The 18,053-nt window shown below is 43.3% G+C and overlaps 1 protein-coding gene across 13 annotated transcripts in view; it reads left to right on the top strand.

The window, feature by feature from the left end:
• ERG (ETS transcription factor ERG) overlaps positions 1-16,687 on the top strand; it is a 112,463-nt gene extending 95,776 nt beyond the window's left edge. For 9 of the 13 annotated variants that reach the window (XM_053386714.1, XM_053386723.1, XM_053386715.1 and 6 more), the window contains 7 exons: positions 2,032-2,235; positions 3,019-3,099; positions 6,141-6,212; positions 12,602-12,670; positions 13,322-13,378; positions 13,882-13,929; positions 14,759-16,687. In XM_053386714.1, coding sequence (XP_053242689.1) covers positions 2,032-2,235; positions 3,019-3,099; positions 6,141-6,212; positions 12,602-12,670; positions 13,322-13,378; positions 13,882-13,929; positions 14,759-15,279 — 1,052 coding nt within the window. In that variant the 3' untranslated portion in view covers positions 15,280-16,687. The remainder of the gene's footprint in view (positions 1-2,031; positions 2,236-3,018; positions 3,100-6,140; positions 6,213-12,601; positions 12,671-13,321; positions 13,379-13,881; positions 13,930-14,758) is intronic. The other 4 variants (XM_053386716.1, XM_053386722.1, XM_053386720.1 and 1 more) reach the window with 4 other exon arrangements.
• Positions 16,688-18,053: the final 1,366 nt, after the last annotated feature.

The raw sequence follows: 18,053 nt of genomic DNA, 5'->3' as shown, positions 1-18,053 counted from the left end.
ATGAAGCCATTGGGAGCAGTCAGTAGAGGATTTGGGGTGTGGTATCATCATAAGTCTGATGACACCCAGCTCTGTTTCTCTGTATCGCTCAATCAGGTGTGGGCATGCTTGGACACAGTGGGGGGCTGGATGAGGGCTAATGAGTTGAAGCTGAATCATAACAAGCTGGATGTTCTAGGAGTAGGTAGCTTCAATGCACTGGAATCAAGCAGTTTACCTGTTCTGGACAAGGTTGCATTCTTCTTTATAGAGCAAGGGTATAGTTGGGGCTGCTCATTGAGCAATGGTTGGGGCAAGGGGGGTGTTGCTTGCAAAGGTCAGAAGATGATAAGCTATGCTCCAGTGTCTGCACAGACTTAAGACCAAGTCTGCCAGGCTTGATATTCAGAAGGAAATGGATGACAGCCTTTTTGAGCTGTCAGACGAAACTGATGAGACCAACAAAGTGGGGGTTGTTCTAAGACACAGAAAGGTAGGAACCTGACAAGCCCATTAGATAAGCAGGGAAACTGGTGAATATCTCTTTAAAAGAAGGAATGCAGTAGTGGAGGGTTGGGCATCTGCTTTGGAACTAGTGGAGGCGAAAACTGAAGTCATTTTGGATCAAATTGTGGGGGGAATCAGTCTGAATTGCTGTTCTAAGAATTGTGACGGAAGACCTGTTAGTGGTTTGGGATCAGTAGTCAAGAGATCAAGGGTAGAAAGTGTGCAAAAGAGGGAGCATCCTAACAATTTGCTTTCTGCAGGAGGACCACCAGTAACCAAACCCTGAATTCCATTTACTGTAGGGTGTGTGGACAGGAAAACAGCTGTGCACACCCAGTTCCTCAAAATTGAGAGGAGTGACTATTCCAATGACTTGGAAACGTCCCTACATATTTGATGCTTCCCTGTCTGACCTGAATGGCAGATTCCTCCTAGCCAAAGGTTCCATTGGTTCTTAGACATCATTGTTGGAGTGCTTCTATGCTCCTAATACAGGACAGTATGGCTTCTTTCAAACTTTTTTTGGATACTTGGCAAAACTTCAAAACCTATGGGTCAATATGATAGCTACTTTTTGAGGTCATGACCTGTGGGTGATGTTTTCTGCCATTTTTTAATTATTTTTTTTACTTTTGAACCACAGGTCACATTTTCAGCCACTTTTCAGGGCCTCCTGAAAATATATTTGTGATTTCCTGATTCCTGACTATTGAGTACTGTTCTAGAAACTAACTTTGTGGTTGCATTTTAATTTGTGTTTATTAAAATGTTAGCTTACTGGTTTTGCTTATTGATTCTCTTTTAAGGTTGTAATCTGCCTTGCAATCAATATGGAAAGTGGCTTAAAAATAAATAAATGCAATTTATAAATAAATAATAAATAAATGGCATACCTTGGCTAAAGAGTACAAAGGGCTACAGTGGAAAGGGTAGTTAGTTCCACTTTAGCATAATGTCTTCTCATAATAAGCACTATTCAAGATACATGACAAGAAAAATGAATGCTCAGGCATGTTTTTGAAAGTGTGCCAACCACTCTGCCTCAGGCATTAGGTGCAATTTACATCCAACTGAATTCAGTAAAAGAGTTTCCATTGAGTTCAATGGGGATAGATGGCACACATCCAATTTTCGCCTCAGTTTTGGTTCCTTTTGATGGAATAAACAGATTCCTGGGACGAACACACTGAGCCAGAATAATTAATACTGGCTTGTATTCAGCGTAGCACTAAGTAACGCATTCCGATGGTGCAAAGATTTATGCTTATACACAAAATTTTACCCCCTTTCCTCTCCCCAGGTGCCCCCTAAATCTCCTCTGGGTTTCCCCCCAATCATCCACATCAGATTTGGGAAGGGTAACAGAATGTGCATGGGGAGGGGAGGGGGTGAAATCATAAACCCTTGTGCTAATGGAACAATTGCATTGGATGCTACCCATTGTTCAGTAGTGCATTTGCTATGGGGGAGAAGCTCAGTCAGTTTTGTAGCAGAACTCATTCTCCATAACATTAACACAATGAAACTTTCTGCTTTTCAAAACAGATCCCACATTATGGAGCACAGACCACGTACGCCAGTGGTTGGAATGGGCAGTCAAAGAATATGGCCTGCCAGATGTGGACATTGTGCTGTTTCAGAATATTGATGGGAAGGAATTGTGTAAGATGACCAAAGAGGACTTCCAGAGGCTAACACCAAGCTATAATGCAGACATTCTTCTCTCACACTTGCACTACCTCAGAGAGAGTAAGAACCTTTTCTTTGTTGATGGCTTCCCCCCCCAAAAAAAAAGTTTTGTCCACTGCAATTTCTACTGTAATGCTTATTTCAGATTTCTCTTTCAAATGCTATGCTCACAGCGTTCTTTAAGCGGACTTCAAATCAGGGAAATTTTAACCATTTTAGATATTACAAGAAAACAAAAAACCAGTTCAAACATAATCTATATAAAAAAAATTGTAATGTTTTTTCTGGTCACATGCATTTCCCTTTTTCCATTACTGAAATGATCATTCTAAATGAGATTATATACATAATAATTTGAAAGGAAATTCCAGGCATGATTTTAAATGTGTGTGCACAAAGGAGCAGTATATAAGACTCTCACAGAAATAGGGCTTGTATGATGTTAGGGTGAACAAAAGAGTCCCCTGAATATAGATAAAATTAAACTTATAAGCAGCATTCAAAGATGAGAGGAGGAGAAAGTGAATTTGTTATCTGTGATATAGACAATGTTGCATAACTGAATAATAAAATGTCAAAGAACAATTTCTGTTTTTAAAAATCAGGCAGTGCAACACCAATATGACATTGTTTTTCACAGGCTTTCTAGTTGTCAGTATTTTCTACAATATTCTTAATTAAAGCCCTGCTTCCAGCATTATTATAAACCCACTCCCACAAAGAGCAGAATGAATTGATGCTAGGCTGACCAATAAACAATCCTATCAGGATAAAAGAAAATGGTTATTAAGATAATTCTGAATATATATTTTTAAAATTTTGGTGTTGCTTTTTGTTTTGTAGCTCCTCTTCCACATTTGACTTCAGATGATGTTGATAAGGCCTTACAAAACTCTCCACGGTTAATGCATGCTAGAAATACAGGTAATGCTGTCACGGCTCCCCTCCCTATAGGCCATTTTTTTAAAGTTAAGGTTATCTATGTGACAAATGCATGCTAACTGTAAATTAAGAAAGAAAGGCAGGGTTTAAGAGTGTAATATGCTTCCTAGTATTGGTGGGAATTGCTTTCTCTCTCTCTTGCTCACACACACACACACACAAGCCATACACAGATAAACCATTTAGGCTCAGATACAGTAATTGATTTGGATGAAGCTCTTCATGAGTTCTCTTAGAAGGAAATATGGCCTCTGAGAAAGAGAATATTCATGTACCTACATCCTTTTTATGTGCACGAACACACACATGCAAGCACTCAGATAATACTCTCGCTATTGCTTCTCATCCCAAGAGTGAAACATAAAGACGAAGAAGAGCAGACACGTGTAGCTCAGCTGTGCCATTTCCTGTGGGAGATTGTATGTTTGGTCTCCCTTGCTTGGAAAAAAGCCCCCATATAAAAGTAGCATGTTAGAGATAAGAGAGCGCTAGCCTAGTCTGCTCCCTAATCTTCAAATTTTGTGTACAGGAGATCTCTATAAATCCATTATGCAACTGAACATCTTAATGAGAAAAGAGTGAAACAGGTCGTCTGAACAAACAGCCATGGTGTACCTCTCAAGCACTTTTGAAAGCATGGCCTGTATCCAAGTAGAGCATAATTTAAATGTAGGGATCTGCATTCAGTGTCTTTGATCGACTGATGCAGGTCTCTTGGTTTCCTGTAGCAGGAAGAAATGTGTGCTGTATTGAGCTGCCCATCCAAAAGAGTGCTCTCTTGAACATGGCACACCATGTACAGAATGCCCTTGCTTAGGATGCCCACCATGCAGCTGCACTGCCATCATTTCAGAGCCAGGTGAAAGTTGTTTTTTAATTCTCCCAGGCCTTCTATGTATTTTCAGGCATTTGTGCCACTGTTAATTTTTGGAGGTTTTGGCTCCCTCATTTGTTATTTACTGATTCATTTTGTTGCATTGATGCTGTTTTTATTGATTTTTTTTAATGATAAATCATTTTTTTTGTAGCTGATTGATGGCCTCCCTGATAGCATCACTGCTGAAGGTGCAAGATATAGATGTTAAAATAAATTTATCTTGTAAGAAACACTGAACTCCTCAATTGCATATATCCCAAAGGATATAATGGAAGGAAAGTACAGGGAATCATGCTACACAGGAAGCTGCCTTATAGAGAGTCAGACCAGTGGTCCACCCAGCTCAGTGTTGTATATGCTGATGGGAGCAGCAGCTTCCCAGGGTTTCATATAATAAGTATTTCCCAAGCCTGCCTGGATTGAACCTGAGACCTTCTGCATGCAAAGCAGATACTCTGCCACTGAGCTATGGCCCTTCAATGAGCTATGTTCATACTGATGTAAGGACGGGGAACAAGCACCAGGGAAGCAGCCCATCTCCCCACTCTTGCAGAAGACCAAGAAGCATGGAGGGAATAAGTGTTAGTCCTTCACCTTCTGTTCTCTTATCACTTGTATGCCTCATTTAGAGGCATCTTGTGCCAGTTTTGTGGTTTGAGTTAGGTACCAGGCCACAATTTGGCCAGGATCTACTTTGTAGCTCAGCAGATCAGGTTATAACTTGGAGGGAAAGAAACTTCCCATTGATTCTCTGTTTCTAGAAGTAAATTTGGTTCGTATGTGGGTTATAGGAAAGGAAACTAAAATCAAGCTCTTGAAATTGTGCATCAGAAGACAATGTAGATGTATGAAATTTCTGTATCTTTAATCTGATTAAATAAAAGTTTGGGATATCTCATTATCATGCCTGGGGGTTTTGATGACTTATAGTGACCAGAAATAACAACTCTATAAGGAATAGAAAGTTTATTATTCTCTCTTGACAATGTTAGAAACTAATAGGGATTTTTCACTGTGATATTGTTCTTGTTACATCTATATCTTCCCTATCTTCCACAATGGAACTCAAGGCCATGTACGTACGGTTTCCGGATGGTCCCACATCTAGGCACTAATTAATATGCTTGATACAATTTTAAATAAATTGATATCACAATCCCCCTCTTTTGCTGTACACAAATATCTCCTTAGAACAGACATGATGTACCATTCGCCTCACTGTATCTTTTTTTAAGACTCAGCTACACATACCCCTGATTTTTTAAAGTAATATGGGAAGCAAGCCCTGTTGTGCACTGCTGTTCTGTACTTCTGTTTTGTTATTAAATCTGTTGTTTTGTGGTTTTATTTTATAATTATAATTGCACACTGTACCTTTTTTAATTGTGATATATTTGTAACCTGCCCTTGGGACCATATACATATACATATGGGTTTTCCAGTATCCCTCTTTGTTCATTTTATTTATTCAGTTTATAGCTCACTTTTCCTCCAAAAAGTTATGAGTACTGTATGTGATTCTTTCCCACTCCTCCTTTTTTATTTGAATCTGGGTCTCCATGGTCCTAGTCCAAAACTGAAACCACTACACTGTACATTCTACGTGTAAAAGGAATAGTAAGGAGCTTGTATGTTCCTTCCAACTCTACTTTCTTGCTGTTCACCTATTAGAATATTAATTTATCCAAGTCCATTTGACCCTTAAAAAAGTTTACCTTGGATACAGCAGTTGTATGTATTAAGTGATGGTTCTGTGGCTATATATGCCTTACCAGGCTTCCTCATTCTCCCTGAGAATAACCAGCTCATAGCGAGTTACTTCATGCAATAACTAGGGATATGCAGGGTGGGGAAAATAATTGATATGCCTGATAAACCTAACACTGACTTACACAAAGACTGAATAAAAAACAAAACAAAACAAAAAAGCTTCTAATTAAATCAGTTGAAATGTTACTACAGTGTCTTCTAATTGAAAAATAAGAATATTTTTCTTTCAATGTACTGTCCTGATTTCAGTTGAATTACCTGATAGATCAGATGCTTTATCATAGTCCAACTCCAATGCACATATAGTCATAAGTTTTGTTCCAGTGCATATTGAAATGCAAAGTTATCCTTATTTCTGTTTTATTCTTGTATCTAGGAGGTGCAGCTTTTATCTTCCCGAACACTTCAGTTTACCCTGAAACTGCACAAAGAATTACCACCAGGCCAGGTATGCAAATACACCATCCGATTTTCTCTGTCTGTCTGTCTCTCTGTCTGTCTTTCTTTCTCTCTTTTTAAAGTGCTACAGTCTGACTGGCTGTTCTTCCTATCATGCTCTTTCCTCTTACACAGAAAACTAGCACTAGATATAAGACATATATAATTGTACAGAAGATGCCTCAAATATAATGTTTGGGAATCTGATTGAGCATGCAAATGCTGTTCTCTGTGGACAGGAGGCAGAGGTGCACAAACAAACCCCACCCCTGGTGTCTCCATGCATGTTGGCCACCCCTGGTCAGTTTTTATTAAACAGGGAGGTTCTGCAGGAGGTGCTTACTCACATGAGTAGAATGTCTGGTCCAATCAGGGACTGGTTCCCAATCATGCAGAAGGTTTTATTTTAAGGTTTGGGTTAAAATAGCCACAGGTGTTGGATAGCCCAAGGCCATGAAAACACTAGACAGGAATAGAAGGAGAATGTGTTTTAGCACTGTTTGTAAACTTTTTGTGCAAGTGCTGGGGGAGGGATCCATCTCCAATCTAGCAAGTGCTACCATACTACCAACCTTACTGTATGCTTGTGAAACATGGACCACTAATAATAATAATAATAATAATAATAATAATAATAAATTTTATTTATATCCCGCCCTCCCCAGCCGAAGCCGGGCTCAGGGCGGCTAACAACTATAAAACAGTACAAAAGTACAGCACAAACAACACTCTAAAATCTTTCATTATAAAATTAATTTATTCAAGCCACTGGCAACCATTGGGCCAGAGCTCCGCGAAGATTGCCAAGGGAGGGAGTCAGGCTGTGCCCTGGCCAAAGGCCTGGTGGAACAGCTCTGTCTTGCAGGCCCTGCGGAAAGATGTTAAGTCCCGCAGGGCCCTAGTCTCTTGTGACAGAGTGTTCCACCAGATCGGAGCCACAGCCGAAAAAGCCCTGGCTCTAGTTGAGGCCAGCCTAACTTCTCTGTGGCCTGGGACCTTCAAGATGTTTTTATTTGAAGACCGTAAGTTTCTCTGTGGGGCATACCAGGAGAGGCGGTCCCGTAGGTACGAGGGTCCTAGACCGTATAGGGCTTTAAAGGTTAAAACCAGCACCTTAAACCTGATCCTGTACTCCACCGGGAGCCAGTGCAGCTGGTATAGCACCGGGTGAATGTGATCTTGCAGCGAAGACCCCGTAAGGAGCCTCGCTGCAGCATTCTGCACCCGCTGGAGTTTCTGGGTCAGTCTCAAGGGCAGCCCCACGTAGAGCGAGTTACAATAATCCAATCTGGAGGTGACCATCGCGTGGATCACAGTGGCTAGGTCAGGACGAGAGAGGGAAGGAGCCAACTGCTTAGCTTGGCGGAGATGGAAAAATGCCGCCTTTGTTATAGCTGCAATCTGCGCCTCCATGGAAAGGGAGGTGTCGAAGATTACACCCAAACTCTTAACGGATGGTGCTGGCACTAATTGCGCCCCCGCAAGAGATGGGAGTTGCCCCCCCAATCCCATATCGTCCCATCCCAGCCACAGGACCTCTGTCTTCGAAGGATTTAGCTTCAACCAGCTCCCACGTAACCATCCAGCCACAGCTTCCAAACATCTGGTCAGTGTGTCTGGGGCCGAGTCAGGATGGCCATCCATCAACAGATAGAGTTGGGTGTCATCGGCATACTGATGGCAACCCAGCCCAAAACTCCGGACAAGCTGGGCGAGGGGGCGCATAAAGATGTTGAAAAGCATCGGGGAGAGTATCGCACCCTGAGGTACTCCACACACCAAGGAGTGGCACAATGACAATTCCCCCCCCCAAGCGCCACCCTCTGTCACCGACCAGAGAGAAACGAGCGCAGCCATTGAAGGACTGTGCCCTGGATCCCCACTTCGGCAAGGCGGTGGTCCAGAAGTTCGTGATCGACCATGTCGAAAGCTGCTGACAGATCTAGAAGAATCAGCAGCCCCGACCCGCCTCGATCCAGCTGTCTACGAAGATCATCTGTTAGGGCAACCAGAGCCGTCTCGGTCCCATGACCAGTGCGGAAGCCAGACTGGAATGGATCCAGAGCCGATGTTTCATCCAGAAACCCACCAAGCTGTTCAGCAACCGCTCTCTCAATCACCTTACTCAGGAACGGAAGATTTGAAACTGGGTGGTAATTGGATAGATCTAAAGGATCTAATGATGTTTTCTTTAAGAGCGGGCGCACCACTGCCTCCTTCCGTTCCCCTGGGAATGTCCCCGTGCCAAGGGGCAAATTGATGATATCCCCCAGGAGGGCCCGCACCTCGTCTGGACACGCTCTAATCAGCCAAGATGGGCACGGGTCGAGAGGACAGGTGGTGGGCTTTCCAGCTCGGAGGAGTCTGTCCACATCGGCTGGGGATATCTGGTCGAAGTGGTCCAATACTGGACCCGAGGACAGTCGAGGGGCCTCCAGTTCCTTTATTGTATCCAAATTGGCAGGGAGGTCATGGCGGAGCAACAAGACCTTCTCTGCAAAAAAGCTCGCAAATGCCTCACAGCTGTGTGTCAAATTGTTATTTAAATTTGGCTGTCCCTCAAGGGACGTTAAAGACCTGAAATAAATAATTGAATACTAAATAATTGCGCCAGGCGAGAGCTAGCGGATGCAATGGAGGCCGAGAAGTAAGACTTCTTAGCAGCCTTCACCGCCATCTCGTAGGTTTTCATAAAAGCCCTATAAGATGTTCTTGAGGCTCCATCACGGGCACCCCGCCATACTCGCTCTAGCCGTCTGAGGTCCCGCTTCATTTTCCGGAGTTCCTCGGTAAACCAGGGAGCCCGGTTTCTGCGGGGTCGCAGAGGACGTTTAAGTGCGATCTCATCGATGGCTGCCAGGAGCTGGATATTCCAGCCCTCAACAAGCTCAGTCAATGAGTCGCCAGGGGGAGCAAGGTCCCGCAAGGCTTGGCGGAATCTATCAGGGTCCATCAGCCTTTGCGGGCGAGCCCAAATCGGCTCGCCACCTAAGCAGGGTGGGGGTGGAAAGTCAATCCTGGCTTTCAGAGCGTAGTGATCAGACCATGGCACCTTCATCGAAGGAGTCATGATCACATCTATACCTACGCCAAAGATCAAATCCAGCATGTGGCCTGCTTGATGTGTGGGGCCCGAAACAAACTGGGAGAGCCCTAGTGTCGCCATGGAAGACACCAGGTCCAGAGCCTGTGAGGAGGGAGTGGCATCAGCATGGATGTTGAAGTCCCCCAATACCAATAGGTTAGGGAACTCCAAGGCCCAGCCGGCCACCGCCTCCAATAGGCCTGACAGGGTGGCTGCTGGTGCGCTAGGTGGCCAGTACACCAGCCAGACAGCCAAGCTCTCCTCGGAGCCCCACACTAGGCCAACACATTCAATGCCGGGGATCGATGGCGATGGTAGAGCCCTGAAAGGACAATCTTCCCGGATTAATAATGCCACCCCTCCCCCCCCCGGCCCACAGTCCGCGACTGATGGAGGACGGAGAAACCCGGGGGCGCCATCTCTCGTAAGGTAACTGTTGCCCCTTCGTGCACCCAGGTCTCCATCACACAAGCCAGGTCAACCCCCTGCAAGATAAAGAAATCTCACAGGGTGGTGGTTTTGTTGCCTATAGACCTGGCATTGCACAGCACCAGTGACGGAGGTGAGTAATCCTTGCTCACCCTACCCTCGTCCCTCGGGATGAGGCGCAGATTGGAAGGGGTACGAGCATATCCATATCTCGATCCCCTTCGCCTATAACATCTGCCCCCACCTCCATACCTCCTTCGCCCCTCCATGGTAGCAATCCCAAGCCTCATAGTAGCCTCTATTGATAGCAATTAATGTTATTCTTTCGCAGCCTAAAACAATAAAACCTTAAAACAATAAAAACAATAAACAAAAACAACCCAGAAAACAATACAAATAAAAACTGCAAAAATTACAAATTCATCAAAATCTAACAAATTCCCAAGTCCACCCAAACATCCATCCCACTCCCATATATAAAAAATCTAAAGGGAAAGGAAAATTTTAAAACATGTTAAAAAGAACTCTGCACCCCTCCAGGTCCTCCTGGGCAGTAGCAGCATCAGTGGCAACAACCGTCCTTGTGAGGCCCCACCCTGGGCCAGATAGTAAGTGGCAGGAGCAGTCCTTCTGAGGCCTGTCAGGCCCCGCCCCGGCCAGGTGGTAAGTGGCAGGAAGGAGCAGGGCCTTCAGGTACTCACACAGGGGAGTCCTCCTGGGCAGCAGAACAGTCCTTGTGAGGCTTCAGGCCCCACCCCAGGCCAGATGGTAAGTGGCAAGAGCAGGGCCCTCAGGCACTCACACAGGGGAGTCCTCCTGGGCAGCAGAGCAGTCCTTTTGAGGCCTGTCAGGCCCCGCCCCAGGCCAGATGGTAAATGGTAAGAGCAGGGCCCTCAGACACTCACACAGGGGAGTTATCCTGGGCAGCAGAGCAGTCCTTTTGAGGCTTCAGGCCCCACCCCAGGCCAGATGGTAAGTCGCAAGAGCAGGGCTAAACACCATCTCCAACTCCTTGAAAGATTCCATCAATGGTGTCTCAGAAAAATTTTACATATCACTTGGGAAGAAGAGTTTGGATTTGATATCCCACTTTATCACTACCCTAAGGAGTCTCAACGGGACGCGGGTGGCGCTGTGGGTTAAAGCCTCAGCGCCTAGGACTTGCCGATCGAAAGGTCGGCAGTTCAAATCCCCGCGGCGGGGTGCGCTCCCGTCGCTCAGTCCCAGCGCCTGCCAACCTAGCAGTTCGAAAGCACCCCCGGGTGCAAGTAGATAAATAGGGACCGCTTACTAGCGGGAAGGTAAACGGCGTTCCGTGTGCTGCACTGGCTCGCCAGATGCAGCTTTGTCACGCTGGCCACGTGACCCGGAAGTGTCTGCGGACAGCGCTGGCCCCCGGCCTATAGAGTGAGATGGGCGCACAACCCTAGAGTCTGGCAAGACTGGCCCGTACGGGCAGGGGTACCTTTACCTTTAAGGAGTCTCAAAGCGGCTAACAATCTCCTTTCCCTTCCTCCACTACAACAAACACTCTATGAGGTGAGTGGGGCTGAGAGACTTCAAAGAAGTGTGACTAGCCCAAGGTCACCCAGCAGCTGCATGTGGATGAGTGGAGATGCGAACCCGGTTCACCAGATTACGAGTCCACTGCTCTTAACCACTACACCACACTGGCTCTCTAAGACAGGTGAACTAATGCCAGTGTAGTGGAAGAAGCAAAAATCACCAGTGCCGAAGCAGTGATTCTTCAATATCTACTTCATTGGACTGATCATGTTGTTTGGATGCCTGATTATCATCTTCCAAAGCAACTACTCTATTCTGAACTTAAAAATGGAAAACATAATGCTGGTGGTCAACAAAAGAGGTTTAAAGACTCTCTCAAAGCAAATCTTTTAAAATGTAGTGTAAACACTGGCAAGTGGGAAACACTGGTCTGTGAGCGCTCCAATTGGATTTTCTTTACCAAAGGTGTCATGGACTTTGAAGATGCTCAAATTCAGGGCGAAAAGGAGAAACGTGCTAAGAGGAAGGCATGCTTGGCAAACCTTCATCTTGATCAGCTCCTGCCCGGAACCTTATGTCCCCACTGTGGAAGGACGTGTGGATCCAGAATTGGCCTCCACAGTCACTTACGGACTCATTGTTAAGACCGTGTACATGGAAAACAATCTTACTCGGCTATGAGTGATCGCCAAAGAAGGAAAAAGAATGTATTTAGTTGCTGCAAGAAATTATACCATGCAAATCTATACATGTTTGTAATGTAGGAAAGGAAGAAAAGATTCATAGTTGTCTATCTGGTGGCAATTGCATGTTTTTAATTCATAACTGTGAGCAAGATGTGTGTGCACATAAAGAATTTTGAAGCTTCTTAAGAATAGCATAGGAGCCAACTCCTAGGGCCTGAGAGGGCTTTGTCCCTCCCCCCCCCCATAAAAGGCGATGGGCATTACCATTCAAATGGTGTGCATGCACCATGGCATATGATTATGTGGGGTAGGCCTTACCTGCCCCCCCCCCAGTATTTCATTCAAGGTGGCAACACTGGGACATAGATACAGAGCCTGCAGCTCCCTAAATATTGATACCCATCATTCCCAACTATGAACCAGGCTGACTGGGACTTCTGGAAATTAGAACTGGAATCCAACAACATCTGGAGGGCCACTGGTTCCGCATATGAAATTATTTTGCAGAGTGGCGATTAGACAGATCATTGCAGGAGTGATTTTGATTTTAGATTTCCTGCAGTGCAGCTATCAACCATGTTGAATAGTGTGTCATCAGGAAAATTACTTATTTCAGAAACAATCATACATGGAGAAATTTGACCTTTGATAGTTAAGCTCACATATATTTGAGATAATTTCTTTTTTACACAGATATACCTTATGAACAGGCCAGGAGGTCAGCCTGGACAAGTCACAGTCATCCTGCTCCCCAGTCAAAAGGTAAAGTGTCTTCTTTTTCTTTCATAACTGATAACATTTCCTGGAAATGCCATAGCTGCTTCAGAAGAATTTGATTCTGACAATTAAATTTCAGGTGCAAACCAGCTTATTGAAGACCTTATATAAACAGGTTCAAATCATAGTTCATTTGTTGCTGTTTGGACTTTGGCCTGATTAGAGAATGAAATATCCATATAAATTATGTGAATCCTTTCTTTAGCATCCAGAGTTTAATATGTAACTGTGAATAGGGATGTGATTTCATATACTATACCTGGGTGTTTACTGTTTGTTTGATCTTCATCTGATCCTGGTCCATACCTTCCATGACTTTGCAACTGCTTCATTTTAGTATACTATGACTTCAGAAAACTTCTTAGTTGTTTTTGTATCATATTATGTGGGGTGTGTGTGTGTGTGTGTGTGAGAGAGAGAGAGAGAGAGAGAGAGAGAGAGAGAGAGAGACTGTCTGAAATGTTGAGTAGGGCAAAAGCGGGGACAAGTTGGATAGTTGGAGGGGTGGGGGAGTCGATAGGGAATGCAATTGCAAAACATTGGGATTTCAGCTTTCTTGATAGGGACTCAGGCTCTACAAACAAAAGCTACTCATTGCCTTGATCTGGGCACTCAGCTGTGTGTTTTTCCCCCTAGCAGCCCAAGCATCATCTTCAACAGTGCCCAAAACAGAAGACCAGCGCCCTCAGTTAGGTATGTCTACCTGCAGCTATTCTCCACTGGTATAAATCCCCTAAAGGGGCCATTCTGGGGTGTGGGGAGGGATAGGACAGGGCAAAAAGAGACTTATACCTATTCCAAACCACTTTCAGCTCAGTCACATGACCTAGCACGTGGTATACTTGCTCCAAGTTCCATCTGAACATAGTTTAGAATAGGGGTAACTTGAGCTTTCTTATAAGTTACACCAACTTTCTTTAGATTAGATTGTTCTGCCAGGTGCAGCTCTATCAATCATAGGCAGTCAACATAATTCAAGATTAGTTTTGCATTGTAATATAGTTTAAAATAAAGATCTGTGTAGCATTTATTTATTTTAATCAATATAAAATCCCTTATTTTTGCAAAATATGCCAAAGCTGTTTAACCAGATTCTGATTATACACATTACTGTATAACCTATATTTGAAAAAAAGCTTTCTTAATATCTTTACAGCATTTTGGTTTATGTCTCTCTCTTTTTAACCTTTCTCTAGATCCCTACCAAATTCTTGGCCCAACCAGCAGCCGTCTTGCAAATCCAGGTAGGAAAAATAGTACTGCATTAGGATGTTTATCTAGAAAATTCATATAGCAAAGCACATGGAAATTGGTAATGGGAGGTATAGGCAAGCAACATCTGGAAGGCTACAGACTCTACATTCCTAAAACAGATATTGTATTCTTCTTTCTTTCCTTTTTAAACACCATTAGATCCTCACAACATATTACATCATCGTAGAAACATAAAACATATTGTTACTGATAGATGAAGTTGGCATTGTCAAAATCATGAGTGACCTTAATTAACTGACTAAAAGCTAACAGGATCAAATAAAAAATAGAGGCATCTAAGAAGGTCATCACCACAACTAACCCATCCATGTCACTGATTGAAAGAGGTTTGCAACATAACATGTTGGCTACTGCTTGAGAAAAAGAAGTAGACTCATATAAGCAGTAACTTGGTGCCTTAGATCATTAAAAGCTAATGACAACAACCAAACCTAATTGTATCTTGCACTGGTAAGAGATGCTAAGCAACCCTTACACTATTGCCATTATTATTATTATTATTATTATTATTATTATTATTATTATTATTATTATTTATTATACTATTAAATCCAGTGATTGGCTGTGTTAATCTTACTGTGCAAAATTTGTTCAGATTTCTCTGGTCTTCATAAGTAAAGAAAACAGTATATTATAACATGGCCTACAGAACCTGATTAAATGTTCCAGTTTGATTTTGATAGATAAGCAGCCCTTCAAATACTTTCTCACCAGAATCTGGCACAGCTGAAAATACAAAGCTAAATGTTTTCCATCCATTACTCAATTCATTTTTCCTATTTTTCCTCCTGCCCACAGGAAGTGGGCAGATACAGCTATGGCAGTTCTTGCTGGAGCTTCTCTCAGATAGCTCCAATTCCAATTGTATCACCTGGGAGGGCACAAATGGAGAATTCAAGATGACTGACCCTGATGAAGTAGCCCGACGCTGGGGGGAGAGGAAGAGCAAACCCAACATGAACTATGACAAGCTCAGCCGTGCTCTCCGTTACTACTACGACAAAAATATAATGACTAAAGTCCATGGTAAGCGTTACGCCTACAAGTTTGACTTCCATGGGATTGCTCAAGCTCTCCAGCCACATCCTCCAGAATCATCCATGTACAAATATCCATCAGACCTGCCCTACATGAGCTCCTACCATGCACATCCCCAGAAAATGAACTTCGTTGCTCCCCATGCCCCAGCTTTGCCCGTCACTTCCTCCAACTTTTTTGCCGGACCCACTCCATACTGGAATTCACCAGCTGGAAGTATCTATCCTAACACTAGGCTCCCGGCCACCCACATGCCTTCTCACCTTGGCACTTACTACTAAAGGAAGAAACAAAATAAGAAGAGGACATTTCTCCAAGGAATACAATGAATTGTAATGAACTTTATTGGAGGATATGAGCAAAAAGTGCCTAAAAGACATGACAAGGTTGACTGGGACCGAAAAATGCCATATACAAATGCTTTTTTTTAAAAAAAAAAGGGTTACAGGAGAGTATTAAAGAAATTTAAAGATGCTATTATGTAAATTGTATGTTGACATTGAACTTACACATCAAACAATGAAATACTGTTCTAGGTAGAAAAGTATGTAATGACAAACTATAAAATGGGTTTCAGGAAAAGTTTATAAGCTTTTACGTCACGATTGATATGCTAATGCATATTGGGACTCTACTACAGCAATATAAGGATAATTCTGTTACAGACTAGGATACTACCTGCATTTTTAAAAAAAACAAAACAAAAACAAACCTACAGAACAGTGTCATAAATATTTGTTTCTCAGTGCAGCAGTTTCAGCTGGGATGAACTTAAATACATTCCATTATTAAGAGAGAGGGATCAGCTATTTCAAAACTGTGAAGACAATGCAAGCTTTACGATTCCTTGACAGTGTTAAAGAGCTCTGAGCCAAATATTGGGACTGAGAATGTGCTGAAGGGCAAGTGTGTGATTGTAGACAAAAGGGCACAACACACCAGGAAGTCCTCTAGTGCAAGTTCTACTAAAATGAACTGGACCTGCACAAGAGCCCCTGGGTCGGATACATGAAGTGGAAAGGGGTAAGAGAAGGGAAGGGAAGAGTCATAAGAGTGAAGGAGAAGACATTTCCTGTAGATATAGGGGAAACTGAAAACTGGACAGTGTTTGAACTATGAAGAATTACTTGTTTGGACTTGAGAAATATTCTGTTGACTATTATGCCATTTCCAGTATTATCAAAGAAAAGACTTGATTTTTTATTAAGTCTAAGAAGGGGAAAGTTGTAGTATCAGAGTATGCATCTCTTTATAAAAATGTAAAACTGGAATTGTCTGATATTTAAAAGTGACGCTTAGGACCTCATTCTTCTAAAGGGAATTTGTTTTCTACTGGTTGAAGGTAAGAGACAATCCCCAGTTGCCAAAGTCTGAAATCATATAGATATTTTTGTTAGGCAGCGCCAGTTTTTCTTTTCCGAGTCGCGAACGCTGTGCGTTTGTCAGAATGAAATATACAAGTCAACGTTATTTTTTTTTCTTTTTATATAATAATTATATAACTTATGCATTTATACACTACGAGTTGATCTCGGCCAACCAAAGACACAGAAAGGGACAATCAGAAATATTGTGGCCTTGAATTTTAACTCTGTATGCTTCATGTTTACATTATGAACTTAACTAGTACTTAGAAAGCAGAATGTATGTAATAAAATAAGCTTGGCCTAGCATGGCAATTCAGATTGACACTGTAGTCTGCATTTTTGTGACTTTGGGGCCAGCGGTGTTTTATTCAAAATGCAATTTCCTTTTTTATTATCTTCAAAAGTGTTATAAATGTGGGCAGTCTTGGAAAAGCTAAATACACGCACATACTAAAGGATAAGGAAAAGGGGGCACATTACCATATTGGCCCAAATATAAGCCTCACTCCCCCCCCCCCAAATTCTCACTGTGAAAAGTTAAAGTGCGTCTTAAATTCATGACCTAACAAAAATTGGCTCCTTTCGGGCCCCTCGTCCCACCCCCGCTGCCCGCCTCTCGCAAGGGCAGGCACAGGAGCCATGGATCTTGTGAGCGGCAGAGGCACCGGCGGAGGGAAAAGCGGCCCAAAAGGAGCCCTTTCAGGCTGCTTGTTCTTCCTCCTCCGCTGCCGCCGCCACCAGGTTAGTGGCGTGGTGAACTGGCTTATAGCCGAGACAATAAGTTTTCCCAGTTTTTGTGCTAAAATTAGGTGCCTCGGCTTATATTTGGGTCGGCTTATACTCGAGTATATACGGTAATTTGCTTGTGGAAAAGAGATATATACCAGCACATTCATTTTGGGAAGTGGAGCTCTGAAGATCCTCTTGTGTCTCCCTCCTTCAGACTGCTTTGTTATATTGTTCCCTTTTGGAGTCCTATAAAAGAACTTTATGCCTCTCCTCCTGGCCATATTCATGGCCAGAGTTCCATTTCATTCTGCTGCCATGGCTTGCAACGGGTTCCTCCCACTGCCAAGCATGCAAGCTGCCACAGCCATGTGTTATATGGAGTTTCTAAGGGCCCATATAAAGTCCTTTTGTAGGTTCTCTATCAGTAGGAGAAAATAACAGGGGCCAACCAGAGAATATTGAGAAGCAAAGCAGCTAGTAAGCATGATCTTTATTAAACTGTTGCAACAGGGTCCCCCGCTCACCCCACGCAGGGAGGGAGTAGAGGAACCCCGAACATTGATGTGCATGCTCATATATAGACATTTGAAAATTACCTCCCCTATAGCTCAAGACCACCCCCCAAAACATCATACATACATCACTGAAGGGGCGCTCTATAGCAGAAAACCTGTGTGCCAGGATAACTGATAATGGTCACTGATTGCTTTTACCTGGGCATCCTGGCCATTCTTTTGTGATGGTAAATACTCAGTTCCTGAATCCAGGTCACAGGCTCACCCTATTCATACACAGATATGCCCTTAAGACAGTTTTTGTGAGCAAAGAGACAATGGGGAGGCTTTCCCATTTCCTTCTTTCTTGCAGAGAAACATTTGAGGTCAATTTGGGAGAGCCAAAATGGTTTCAGGATTGCTCTCCTGTACTATTTCAGACACATAGTTTATATACTTATGTGT

This window comes from Podarcis raffonei, chromosome 4 (genome assembly GCF_027172205.1).
Source record: "Podarcis raffonei isolate rPodRaf1 chromosome 4, rPodRaf1.pri, whole genome shotgun sequence".
NCBI lineage: Eukaryota > Metazoa > Chordata > Lepidosauria > Squamata > Lacertidae > Podarcis > Podarcis raffonei.
This window is presented reverse-complemented; position numbering and strand designations above follow the sequence as displayed.